At 39.6% G+C, this 14,538-nt stretch overlaps 1 protein-coding gene across 1 annotated transcript in view; it reads left to right on the top strand.

Moving 5' to 3' along the window:
- LOC149228155 (PH, RCC1 and FYVE domains-containing protein 1-like) overlaps window positions 1-14,538 on the top strand; it is a 176,568-nt gene that overhangs the window by 41,100 nt on the left and 120,930 nt on the right. Inside the window, exons 3-4 of the mRNA XM_089378061.1 lie at window positions 13,717-13,806; window positions 13,957-14,043. Coding sequence (XP_089234187.1) covers window positions 13,717-13,806; window positions 13,957-14,043 — 177 coding nt within the window. The remainder of the gene's footprint in view (window positions 1-13,716; window positions 13,807-13,956; window positions 14,044-14,538) is intronic.

Raw genomic sequence — 14,538 nt, 5'->3', positions numbered from 1 at the left:
GTGTTAGGAGCATCTGTTCCATTGAGGAACCCATTTCGTTTAATGTGAAAAGGTTTCCGGTAACCCTAGCTATGTCATTTTTAAGATCTGGAGGTATACAATGTTTATTTGCAGTTTTTAGTTATTTTCTCTCTGTTTATTTCAGTTTATTTAGCTCTTTGTTTTTTTAATTACTGGATGTATACCTTTCATTTTTGCGTATGCTCTTTGCCCCGCGACTCTGTGCGATCTGGGCAAATAAAAAACAGAAAGGAAGGATTTTTCTCATGCGTATGCTCTTTTTCGTCGCGCCTTAGGTGATCTTGGAAAATCAAAAACATTGAGGAAAATATTTAGTTTCCGGCTAAAGCTAACTTCAAGCCGTAAGGTTTGTTTTTTTTTGTATGTCCGTGTTGGGTTTTGTGTTTTTTTTTTGTAGGAAAAAAGAAGAGCTTTCTCAAGTAAGCGTGCACCCCAAAGCTCCAGTGACAAAAGAAACAAAAAAAACCCTTTCTCTTTTCCAAAAATTACTAACCTTTTAATCTAGCTCACTTGGTCCAAAGCTACTTTAGAGAATAGAGGTCTTGATTTCAAGTCTTTCCTTTTGTTGAGCTAATTAGATTAAGTTTGGAAAGGGGGTGGATTTTTTTTAAATATAACATTATCATTCATTTCCGCACATTCTCGAACTTCGTCGACATATTCAACAACTTTTTTTCAAAAAGCCATAACTTCTTCATCTGGAAGCCGTTTTTTTGAATTAGCGTAATTTTTCGAGATCTTTCCATTGGAACACTTAGTTTCAACATCTATAGCTTCAGTTTCTGTTAAAATGGAAAGTCCATGCCAAGTTATTATTGACAGCACCAACTACTTCCAATGGTGGTCCTACATTGTGGATTTACTTAGAACTAAAGGTCGTTACAGAATAGCCTCAGGCTAAGAAACCAAACCGAAAGATGAAGATAAGGCAACCAAATGGGAAAATAGGCAAGATCAAGCACGTGGGTTGATAGGGATGTCTATTTCTCCAGACCTTAGATTCCATATCGTAGAACTTGATACTCCTAATGAAGCAATGAAACAGATCACTAAAGTTTTTGGAATTAAAAATGAACTTAGAGCCCATCAACTCAAAAATGAGTTGCTTACATTGGAGCCCAATAATTTTTCTTCCATTGAAGATTTTTTGTCCAAGTTCAAGACCCTTGGACTTCTCTTGGAAGGTGTTAAGGTTAAGAAAGAAGATGGTAACCTTATCTATTCCATTCTTACTAAGTTGGGACCAGCCTACTCTGTGTTTGTTTCCACTTTTCATTCTACAAGAGAAGCCTTCATTTCTCAAGGACAAGACTACATGTCCCCTTCCTTTGATGCCTTTTGTGATTCTTTAATAAGAGAACAAGAAAAACTCTTACATCTTGGTCTTCTTAATCTTGGAAACTCTTATAAGAAAGCCTTAGCCGCCCAACAACAACCAAATTCAAAGAATCCTAAGAAGCCGTATCCTAAAAAGAATGGTCCTAAACCAAACAAGGGTCCTAAGCAATTTCAATCTCAAAATGAAATATCATTTCAACAAAATGATAAGGCAAATAAAAACAAAGGGAATAAGACTGATTAACATTGCCACTTTTGTAATCGAGATGGCCACTTCAAATCCAAATGCTTTAAGAAGATGGAAGCCTTGGAAGCAGCAATGAAGAAGCATAACATCCATTTAGAGCACTCAACAACTTCATCTTCATCTTCAGGAATAACACTTTCTGCATGTGGTTGTCAAGCATCTCGGTCTAGATATGCACTAAATGTATTTTCTTCTTCTCATTCTCATGAGTGGCTCATTGATTCCAGAGCTTCTTATCACGTGGCCAAAAACAAAGCCATGTTTTCTTCTTTAAATGATTGTAACACCAAAAATATATATGTTGGTGATGATAGATCTCTTAGTGTTGTAGGGATTGGAATTGTTCATATAGACAATGGTCAATTCAATGATGTATTATGTGTTCCAACCTTACCCTGCAACCTTCTATCTGTATATCAGATAACTCATTCAGGTGAAGGTAAAATTGTTGAATTTTCACCTCACGATGTTGTAATTAAGGACCTAAAGGATCCAAAACAGATTTTAGCTACTGGCATTGCTGATGATTCTACAAGGTTGTATAAGTTTAACAACTTTGGGTCATCAAATCTTCCCTCAGTATTTGTTGCTCATAATGATGAAGTGAACAAACTTTGGCATGAGCGATTTGGTCACTTAAACTATCGCTCCCTTCAGAATCTATGTAAAGAAAATATGGTGACAGGTCTTCTAATGGTATCTTGCAGAGATGGTGTTTGTTCCGGATTGTACTCGGAAAACATCATCGGGATAGTTTTGAAAAACGTGCCTCTTGGCATGCCTGAGCCCCTTTACAGCTTGTGCATAGTGATTTATGTGGTCCACCTCCAGTTGTTTCATTCTCTGGCTACAAGTATTTCTTAACTTTCATTGATGATTTCTTGAGACGCACTTGGGTATACTTCTTAAAACTCAAGAGTGAAGTATTTAACATGTTCTTGGCCTTTAAGGCCTTTGTTGAAAAACAATTTGGACATCAAATTCTTAAGCTAAGATCTGATAATGGTGGAGAATATGTTAACATCAAATTCATCAACTTTTGCACTGAGAATGGAATTCAAATGCAACATACTGTTTCATATACTCCACAACAAAATGGTGTAGCTGAAAGGAAGAATCGCACCTTAAAGGAAATGGCTAATTGTATGCTTAAATCTAAAGGACTTAGTCTTAATTTTTGGGCAGAAGCAATTAACTGTGCAAATTACATAATGAATTGCACTCCTACTAAGGTTTTAAAGAATATCACTCCAGAAGAAGCATGGATGTCAATTAAACCAGTTGTAAGTCACTTTCGTGTTTTTGGAAGTGAAGCATGGGCCCATATTCCAGATGAGAAACATAAAGCTTTAAGAACCTAAGAGTGAAAAATGTATTTTTGTTGGATATTCTGAAGATGTCAAAGGATACAGACTTATTCCACTTAAGTCCAAAAATGTTATCATTAGAAGAGATGTAAAGTTTGCTGAAAATATATTGGCCTACGAGCCTAGTTTGGCGGATGTGCCACCTCTCTCTATACCTTCTACTTTTGAAAATATTTCTTTTTCAGATGATGACAGCGAGGATGACAATCCTCCCTCACCTTCTCAGGATCCTCCTTCAGCTCCTCAGCTTCCAAAATGGGTACGTGCTACTTGGGATGCAGCAGGTGCTCTTGTCAGTGATCCTACAGATCAGCGACGTACACGTTCTCAGTTCGATAGAGCCTCTCCTTTACTAGCTCAAGCTTCAGTGAATTATGATCCTGACACCTTTGCAGAAGCTTCAACCCATCCAGATTGGGACACAACTATGAATGAAGAATATCGTTCATTATTGGCAAATGATACGTGGGATCTCGTTCCCCTTCCAAAGGGACGAAAACTTGTTAGATGCAAATGGGTTTACAGAACCAAGTATGGACTAGATGGAAAAGTTGATAAACATAAAGGTCGTCTTGTTGCTAAGGGTTTTTCACAAGTTGAAGGCATTGACTATACTGAAACCTTCTCCCCTGTTGCCAAAATGAACTCTATCCACCTTGTTCTTTCCCTTGCTGCCTTTTTCAAATGGGAAGTCCATCAGATAGATGTTAAATCTGCCTTCTTGCATGGGGACTTGCATGAAGAAATCTATATGGAACAACCTACTGGCTTTATACAAACAAACTCTAGCCTTGTATGTCGGCTTAAGAAATCCCTTTATGGTCTCAAGCAAGCCCCTTGGGCTTGGTATGCCAAAATGGATAGTTTTCTTCTAGAAACTGGATTTTCTAGGTGTCATTCTGACAATACTGTCTACACCAAGAAAGTGGGCAAGTCTCTTATCATTCTTGTTCTTTATGTTGATGATCTTATCCTTATTGGTAGTGATCCCAACCTTATAAACCATGTGAAGTCCAACCTTAAAAAGAAGTTTGAAATGATAGACTTAGGACACTTGCATTATTTTCTTGGTCTTCAAGTCTTGCAATCCAAGGAAGGTATTTCCCTTTCCCAGTCCAAGTATGCATGTGATCTTCTACGCCATTTTCACATGGAACACTGTAAGCCAACCCCTTCTCCCTTTCACTTTGGAGCCAAACTTTCAGTCACTTGTACTTCCCCTGAAGTTGATGCTACCTTATACCGTCAACTTGTAGGAAAACTTTGTATCTGACCCATACTGGTCCTGACCTTTCCTTTGTTGTTGGCCTTATTGCTCGGTTTATGCAAAACCCACATGAAAGTCATTGGAAAGCAGCTAAAAGAATACTTTGTTATGTTCGAGGTATAGTTTAGTTTGGGATTCATTACAGTGCAGAAGCATCTCCTTTATTGGTTGGTTTCATTGATTCTGATTGGGTTGGTGACCCTAATGATCGGAAGTCTATTGCAGGTTATGTGTTCACTCTTGATTCAGGACCTATTGCATGGGCTTGCAAGAAACAAAGTGCCATTTCTCTTTCTTTAGCAGAAGCAAAGTATTGTGGTGCCGTAGAAGCTAGTAAGGAAGCCCTGTGGCTTCGTTAGATCCTGTCAGAGTTTGGCTTTCAGTAGCAGCATCGGACTACACTTTGGTGTGATAATCAAAGTGCCATTCAACTATGCAAAGATCCAGTCCAACATCAATGCAGCAAACACATAGTTGCACATGCACTTCATCAGAAAGCTCATTCACGACCATGTTCTTGAAGTGCAATATTGTTCAACAGATGATCAAGTTGCAAACATCTTTACAAAGGCTCTCATAGAGGCGAAGTTTACTAAACTTCAATTTATGGTTGGAGTTCAGGAAGTTGTCACTAAGGGGGGATAGGCTCTAATGCCTCCTTCCTTCTCCTATTGTGTCATATTTGTACATCCTTCAATCCTATCCCAAGTTGTTCAAGGGTTTGGGGTTGATCAACACTAATGGACTTGACCAAGTTAGGGAGGAGAAGAGGATCAAAGGAATTAGATTTCTCTTGAAATGTGAATGCAATGATCCTTAATGAAAACTCTAACCAAAAGCAAACTAGGGAAATGGTTTTCGATTTAGGGTTTGGGATATATCAAGATTCCACCGTTAGAATAGCCTCAAATTTGGAGGACCTTTAGAGGACCCACCGACGCAACTCTGGACCAATTTTCATCAATTTTTGATTGCTGCAATGAAATTCGTGTGATGACCTAGATGGCCTTCTAGGTTAGGGCTTAGGAAGGAGGAAAAGGATGTGTAAAAGATATTCGTTTGGTGATCACCTTGGACCAAACTATTGCCTAGCCTATTGGGAGAATGGATACAATGTGATCCAATGTTTAGAGCTAACTTATACCCAATTAAGGAGTCTCCTAGCAACTTTGCATGGCCTAGAAGCAACATCTAGGTTACTAGGAAAGTTTATACTTTGTTGGTGCTGCAATTGATGACTTATCAAGGTAATAATGACAATGGTATACCTCTAGGAGATTTATTCATCATACTTTATGTGAAACATATGAAAAGCCCTCACAATGACAAGTTGTCGTGTCCCTTCTCAAACACATTAGTAACAAGGTGTGGCTACACAATTTTGCACATTTTTGACTAAGGAAGAGGGCCCCACACTTTCGATTTAGGGACTTAGGGGCCAAATCGACTTTATTTAGCTCTTAGTGGAATGTGGGGGCCACCCACGTAGGAGTTCGAATTAGCCAATCGATATGCTGGGAGGGAAAATCGAATGGGTGGATGGAGGGGCCCACATGAGGCTAAGGGGGCCCAAGCAGTTATAAAGAGAGATCAACTCTCATTTTGTTTTCATCTTTGACATTTGCAAACAAACACACATTTGTTCACTTTGTTGTTTAGCGAGTCTATCAACTATTTAGTGTTTAGCCACGAGTCTCTCATGTGAGAGATTCAACCTCTACTTCAGGGGACCATCCGTGCCCGCCCTAGGGAGGCTATTTTATAGGAGTTTTCAGGAGTTCTGGGGCAGTAACACACATCAGCAGCAACGCAAAGGAAGGGAGTGCATATTTCTGGGCAGCTAGGAATCACGCAGAGGGAGTTTGAGACTAGTGAGGATCACACAACTTGCCAAGAGGTGAGGGAGCTGGGGTAGCAACGTTGGACATGCATTTTCATTGGAGCTTTCAGCGAGCTGAGCTAGCATTCCAGCGATTCGCATTTCTAGGCTGAGAGACAACGCGAAGGCCAGACAACAGAATTTAGTGGTGCTTGGAGAGCAGCTGGGTCGGGGCAAGAGTTCATTTGGAGAGTTAGGAGTTGGATAGCAAGGGTAAACCCAACATTTTGGAGGAGTTTGCAGGTGGATTTGCATCCAGTTTCCAGTAGGTCGAATTTGGCAGCCATAGTTGGGGTGAGGCTCCAAGGGGGTCAAAAAACCAAATTCAAAACCAGCTAAAATCCCTTATGGGTTTTTCTAGGTTTTGGCCAAGGAGTTCAGAGTTTAAAGGATATAATTTTTTGGGCGGTTTTAGTACCCATTCCAGCCATTCAAACTTCAGTAGAGCAGCGTTTTTCTGGGCAGCGTAGTGCAGCAGCTGGGCAACCTTCAAGTCATCCCTTTTCCTACCTGGGTTTGGTCCTGCTTGTCCATTGAGACAAACCCAGGTGCACCATTCCATCATCTATTGTATTTGGTTTGCAGAAAATTAATAAAATGGCTCAGAAGTTCTACATTTACAGTGTTTATATGGGTGTCTGCTGAACATTTCGTTTTTGTATTTTGCTACGTAGAATATTTGTTGTTATTACTTGTATTTCCTATTTAGGATCATTACACAAGTTTTGACAAATTCGTGTCTTAAAGGCAGTTACACCAACTTCATGAGTGAAAACATTCATACATAGAGTTGCGGGGGAGCGCTCCTCCCCCTTCGAACCCGCTCCCAATTCGCTCTCCGGGTGGGAGCGGGTTGGGAGTGCGCTCCCGATAAAAAAATTTGCGCTCCCTGCCAAAATCGGGAGCGTCGCTCTCGTCGCTCCTGGAGCGAAAATTACAGCTCGGGAGCGATCGCTCCCGATTGCTCCCAAGCGTTAAATTTTCGCTTTGGGAGTGATTCGACCGATGCCGGGAGCGATCCGGGTGGAAAAAAAATTGCGGACGCGAAAAAAATCAATTTTAAAAGAAAAATTATGTTTTAAAAACACAATGGGGCAATTTTTTTTTCATTATCACTTGAATGAGTTGAGTAGAAGCTGGAGAGCAAGAGCAAAGGAGCGAGGAGAAGCGAGGAGCAAGGAGTAAGCCTGCAAAGAGGTTAGTAACTTAGTAATTTAGTTAGTTTAGTTAGTTTAATTTAGTTAGGTAGTAATTTAGTTAGTTTAATTTAGTTTATTAACTTTATTTAGTTAAAAAATCATGAATCTAAATTAAATTAATTTGCAGATTCAAAAGCCTACAAATATAAAACATCATGGACCTGGCTATATTTCTTGGCATTTTCCTCTTCTTGGTCCCTTTTATGGTTATTATGGTGCTGGAGAGTAGGAAACGGAGGGGCCAAAATGAAGAGGGGGATGAAGAAGTTGGAGAAAGTGGATTTGATGAAAACCCCGGTGAGGAGGAGTTGGAGGAGGGTGAACATGACTCTCAAAATACTAAGCAAGACCAAACCCCATTGTGGAAATATGTTAACAGGCCTGAAGCAGGGAGAGGGTGTGGAACCACTAAATTTCATTGCCCCCATTGCAACAATGATTACACAGGTTCATACACCCATGCCAGAAAACACCTCTGTGAGAAAAGGCCATGGGATGGAGACAAACAAATAGGAATCAAAACTTGTCCAACGGTGTCAGCAGCGGATAGAGCCAAATACATAAGGGAAGAGGAGGAAGTCCAATACAAATCAAAAAAATCAAGGGGTTTTTTTGAACCAAGCTCACAATCACAAGCACAAAGAACTCCTTTAGCATCCTCCCAAGGCAGTGGATATGGAGGCACAGGGTCATCAGCGTTAAGGCGTAGAACCATATCAGATTTCCTTTATGAGGGGTGTAGGAATGATGTGGATTCAAAGGTTTACAGGTTTCTCTATGCATGTGGGATACCATTCAATGTTCTTCGCTCACCTTATTGGCACAAAATGGTTTCTGCCATAAATGACGCCCCTAAAGGATACAAGAGCCTTGGGTATGACAAGGCAAGAACTGTTGGACTTGATCATGAAAAAGCAAAAATATCACATTCTTTGAATATAATGACAAGTTCTTGGACTGACTATGGGGTGTCCATTGTATCTGATGGATGGACAAATGTAAAAGGAAAGCCATTGATAAGTGTTATTGCTGTGTCTGTTAGTGGTGCCATCTTTCTAACTGCACATGATTACTCAGACAAGTTCAGGACCGCCATCAACATTGCAGAAGCATTACTTGAAACAATTGACCGTATTGGGCCATACAATGTCATCCAAGTCATCACTGATAATGCTCCTAATTGTAAGGCAGCGGGAGCAATTATTGAGGATAAATACCCCAACATATTTTGGTCTGGATGTTTGGTTCACACATTGAACCTTCTGATGCATGATGTTGTCAAGAACAAAAATGCACAATACAAATGGATTGGTGATTTGTACAAGAAAGGCAAACAAATGATAAAATTTATTACAAATCATAGCAATACCCATGGCCTTTTCCGCAGTCACTCGAGATTGGAGTTGTTGAAGATTGCGAAGACCAGATTTGGTAGCTATTACCTCACCTTCAGGCGCCTTTTGAAGGTAAGAGAGTCATTGGCTAGCATGGTATCAAGTCCACATTGGCAGGTATTAAAGGAAAGGGCTACAAATGCAGTTGACAGGCGAGGTTTTAAATTGGTGGAGGAGGCCGCTCTTGATGGTCAGTTTTGGACAAGTGTGAGGCAAGTATTGGATTTCACCAAGCCCATTTAGCACATGATTCAGTTTGAAGTTACAGACAAACCAGTGATTGGCGAGGTGTATGAGCAGATGGATACCATGTCGGGGCAAATAAAAGATATTGTTCATAACAGAGATCCCGACTTGTACAAACTGATTCACGATTGTGTGTGTGAACGGTGGAATAGACTTAATCTTCCACTACATTGCTTGGCGTATATCCTTACGCCAAAATACTACTCTACATCTTGGTTGGGCCAACTTGCACTAGGGGGTGGGATTAGGACCAAGCCCCATTTAGATGTAGAGGTAACTAGTGGATATTTGCAAGCATTAGAAAAGTTGATACCTGACAAGGAGGAATGTGCAGTTGTGCGCCTTGAAATAGGAAAATACTTCAGTGGCACTGGTTTGTTTGGTACCTTCCATGCAATGGAAGACAGAGACAGATTTGATGCTCTCACATGGTGGGAAACATATGGCGGTCATGGACTTTTGCCAAAATTGGCAAAAAAAGTTCTATCACAGGGTGTAAATACTTCTTCTGCAGAGAGGTGTTGGAACACCTACAACTTCATACATAATGTGAAAAGAAACAGACTCAATGAAAACCGAGCAGAAAGCTTGGTTTATGTTCACTACAACTTGAGGTTGTTGAGTCATTACTGTGATCGGGCTTATGAGGATCCCACATATAAAATTTGGGACAATCACCCAGAGGATGACAATTTGGAGGATGGTATAGTGCATCTTGAAGAACTGGAAGAGGAACTTATAAGGGATGAAGATGAAGCAGTTGCAGCAGCCATGCCACCTCCACCTCCACCATCCAATAGCAGTGCTCGAGGTCCGAGTCTTGTTCCTTTGCTGTCGCCACCTCCATCTACACCCTCACGTGGAGGGCATGTGCCTTCTAGTTCTGGTCGTCGGTCTGTGTGGGAGACTCCTAGAAGACCACCACGACCTGCTTATACTCCTGGAGACTCTCGTGGCAAGGGCCACATGTAGATTTACAGTTTACTTGTATTTTCTAGTTTCTATTAGTTTTCATAACTGTTGAGTCTTGAGTCCTTGACTCTTGACTCTTTCATATCATAATGATATTTTTTGTAAACAATATATGACTGTGACAATGAAAATTTGAAGTTTGAAGTTGGCAATTATAACTCATTGGTAATGATTGTGAATTATGAATATAATGCTTCGTGAAAGACTAAGTTGTTTCATTTCATTTTGTTATTCATGTTTCATTTTATAACATTTCATTTCATGTTAACAGTTAGAAGTTAGGACTTAGAAATATCTAAGATATTATTTCTTGTAATGGTTAAACTTAGCTTACAAGTACAACTTTGGTGATCAATGATGATAAATGTTAATATATAAAATTTTCAATTTTGAAAGCTTGAAGTTGAAACTTTAAGATTGAATTTGATGAATCATGATTCACGAGACTCAACATGTTGCAGTTGTAATATGTATTTTACTAACTTGTGGACATGGTTGATGAAGATTATAACTTCTAGATGATTGATGTGATATGGTTCAATGATCAATTTTTTTTTTGTTGATATATTTAATTCATCATTCTACATGTTTTTGTTGACATATATGTATCAAAAATTAAAAAATATATATATTTTTAAAAAATCGCTTCGGGATTCGCTCCCAAACCGGGAGCTTCTGAAAATGTCGCTCCTGCTCTCGTTTTCGCTCCCATTCCCCGCTTTCACTCCCGCTCCCAAGTAACATTGTTCATACATTACACAAGTGACAATACATGTAAACTAAAATTGACACTCACAAGTATAGTTAAAATCCTCCAATCATCAATGTGCAAAAATATTGAAGCTCGAAGACAAAAGATAAGCTTTTCCAAACATCAAATGCATTAGACTTCCAATTCATCCATCAAAGAGGCTAGCTGAAATTCTCAAGAAGAGATGGTCCAATCCAAAAATGTGATGAGAGAAATGAATGAGCCTCTCATCTATTTATACAATCCACAAGGGGATTTGAATAGCCTATTAGCCTAATAATACCCCTTAATAATAAAATAATGTACAATAATGACATGACTTGGTGACAAGCCCACCAAGATAGCTCCATAATACAAAGATAAACCTCTTAAGAGGTCAAAATAATAGATACAATGAGTCATTGGGACATTGAAAGGGCCTAGTGGAGTCCGAAGTATGCTACGGTGAGAGAATAGGCTCCAAACATAGTGATCAAGGGGCTGGCCCCGTGATATCCAAGCAAATCAAATATGGTGTCCCCAAGTGGCGAGGGGGCACAATGACATCCTCATGGGTCTCCAAGTGGATCTATAATGCCTGTATACCATTTGCAAGGGCTAGAATGATGACATAAGCCCTCCCTTTGTCTCCCATGGTGAGACACATCCTCATCTGGGCCCTGGAACATCTTCCAAGTGTGTGGTGCAAGTGTTAAGCCCATTGGGCATGGTGGTCCATGTGCATCATCCTCATCCAAAAGGTGGAACACGAACAATCAATGAATGGTGCTAAGGGATCCATGAAGTGGCAATCTGCTCTCTGCTATGGTGGAGGTCCATGGCTCTCAACGCTCACTGTACAAGTGCCAATATGATCTTCGGGAGGGCTTGGACCCCGTATAGGGAGACCAAACCCTAAGTGGAGACCCACCTGTAGGCTGTGTGCAGAGATACATTGTTGTACCAGAGATGTATTGATGATTCTTCCTGTAGGCTGTGTGCCGAGAGACATTGTTGTCCGAGAGATGTATTGATTATTCCTCTTGTAGGCTGTGTGCCGAGAGACATTGTTTTCTGGGAGATGTACTGATGATTCCTCCTATAGGCTGTGCCGAGAGACATTGTTGTCCGGAAGATGTATTGATGATCCCTCCTGTGGGCAGTGTGCCAAGAGACTTTATTGTCCAGGAGATGCTTTGAGATGAATGATATGTATCTTTCCTTATGTTGAGATTAAAAGAGAGAAAAGCTTGAATTTTGTTCTCTTCCTTAGGCTGTGTGCCGAGAGACCTATCGATTGGTCAGGAAGATGGATCTTGAGAGAGAATGAAAAACTACCTCCCTAGCTAAGAGGGAGTGTTGAAATATAAGGTAGCTATGGTCGACATTTTTCATCAAATCATAGTATGTGTTTATGTCTCACTGATATGACTATTTGTTCCACAAACACTTGAGCTTTCTTTGAGCAAGATTCACTTTTGGTTTCCAAGCATTATATTGGACAAGTTGTTGTGGTCTAAGTTAAATATCTGTCAAACTTATTCATATTGGTAACTTGGTATGGTTTAATTCTTCTCTATACCTCCATCAAGTTGCCTTAGTCAAACTTAGTCAGAAGAACCTGCCCTTTCCACTCCTTGACCTAGCTTAGTTTCGTTCATAGGATAAGACCCTCCTTAGGTTAGGAAGCCCCTCCTTTAACCTAAAAGTGAGAGGCAAGGCGACTGAGGTGACAGTGGGTGGCTTGCTTGATAGTTGCTTCTTGGCTCCCCTATTAGGATTAGGACTTTTACCTTTAGGTGAGAGTATGAGACGCAACAGGCTGCATGGGGAGTGACAATGAATGTCAAATGCCACTGACCATATGTGTTTTGGAAGCATGAAAGGTTTGGTGTTGGGAAATCTTTGTTCTCTCGCTTAATTTTCTCAGTATAAATAGCTATCATTGATTATCCTACAGAATCTTAGGTTCTGGTCTGAATTGAATGATAACTTGCTTTACTTCTGAACATATCTTAGTAGTTGTTGGGTGAATGGAGACTGATTTGTAACAGGTGGCAACAAACATGCTATTTTCAATTTCTGTCCAGTCTATTGTTAATGTCCTATAACTATGATGCAATTGTGATGCATATGTCTTCACTCAACTATTCCAACAATGGAACAACATTAATTACGTAGAGGATAAATGCCATTTGTACTGAATACTGTCCAACAAATTCATTACCCATTTAGATGTACTCTGTCATGCCTAATTATTTAGTTCCGAAAGGTTGTATGCCTCTTCCTACATGTCTCTCTCTGGCTATTATACTCCATACTTTTCCTTTAACTATTAAATTCCCTTCTTCCTCTTTCAAACTTTGCTTTTATGTCATACCAAGGACTGCTGTCGCCTTCTCATTTGCTAGGTCTTAGGTGGTAAGTAGATTGTCTAGACTCTAGGATGCTATGTCCACAATTCTTGACTTCCTAAAGTTTTGTTGTTTTTTTTGTTCATATATTTTCTTTATTTTATGAACCAGTTGGGGGAATCAGTAACTAGGCAGAATCTCACCCACTTTGCATGAGGTTGAAACTCCTGGGTTGCCATTATAACCCCTAAATTTTACACGCAAAGCCCACCATCAAGCACTGGGGGTTAGCCAGGATTGAAACTGAGATGGGGGGCTTTCCACTGTAAGTCCCAACCACTTGGTCTAGCCCTGATGAGCAAAGTTGTGTTGGTTATTCGTTACACCTCTTATGGATAAAATGCTGTGGACATCTTCCATGTGGGTGCCACTTCTGGATGGAAAAATATGGAAGTTACATATGTGGATGCCTCTAATGTTGGCACCATATAAGCTCTTACTGCATGCGTACCTGTTTAACAGATCATGGGTCCCTACATACAGAAGTAAAGTGGGATTCTAGGATGGAGGAACTCCTAATAGACTTAGCTACAGACATGCATATTGCTAATTTTTTAATGAGTTTAAATTCATGTCATGGCTGATTGAATGTTTAAAGAAGATTAAAGATGGGAAACGTTAATTGCAATCTATGTATTTCAGGATGAGAGATCTTTGATTTGGTTCTCAGGGAAGGAAGAAAAACAATTGAGACTTAGTTCTGTTACCAAGATCATTCCAGGCCAGCGCACTGTAAGTGAATTCTGCACAAATTTGTTGTCATGTAAAATGCTCATGCTTTTCACATTATTTTCAGTGATCCAATTTTCAAGAGTATATAGGTTTACTTAGACTTATGATCGGCATATCAAGTCACCCTTTTGCTTTCTTCGATGCTTATAGTCAAATTTCCAGCGGCAACCTCGGCCTGAAAAGGAGTATCAGTCATTTTCTTTAATATATGGGAACGGGGAGCGTTCTCTTGATTTGGTAAGTTCATATGTTTTATTCTCTATGTTGTGAAGTTGCAAACATTATGATATAATTGGAAATTTTATTTATTTGCCTTGTAATTATGGAGATTAAGATTGCCTTTTGAACCACTAAAATTCTTTTCCCAGTTATTTAACATTGAAAATCATTATTGTAAAAAATTGTGGACTTAATAGTGGTTCTCAATTTAGACTGAAGGATGATAACATCATAAAAAGAAATAATAATTTTTGTTGTTGCTGGTTATCAAATGTTATTTCATGTCTAGCACAATCTGCATTAAAGAGATAAAAAGGAAATCATACTCCCCATTTTAGTGCTATGTGCTATGCATTGTCTAAAATCTACTTCATCATATTGCATGTGATTCTTACAATATGCTTTTTGTTTGGTAGCCCTAGTTTCGAATCTCGATGTTGCAAACATCCCAATTTTATCGTGAAAAAATCACAAAACTGTGATTTTTTGGCCTAGCCAATTTTATTGGCCGAA

This window comes from Pinus tabuliformis, chromosome J (genome assembly GCF_031772625.1).
Source record: "Pinus tabuliformis cultivar Carrire ecotype Pingquan chromosome J, CPIR1, whole genome shotgun sequence".
Lineage (NCBI taxonomy): Eukaryota > Viridiplantae > Streptophyta > Pinopsida > Pinales > Pinaceae > Pinus > Pinus tabuliformis.
Note: the sequence above shows the minus strand (reverse complement) of the source record. Positions and strands in the feature narration are given on the sequence as shown.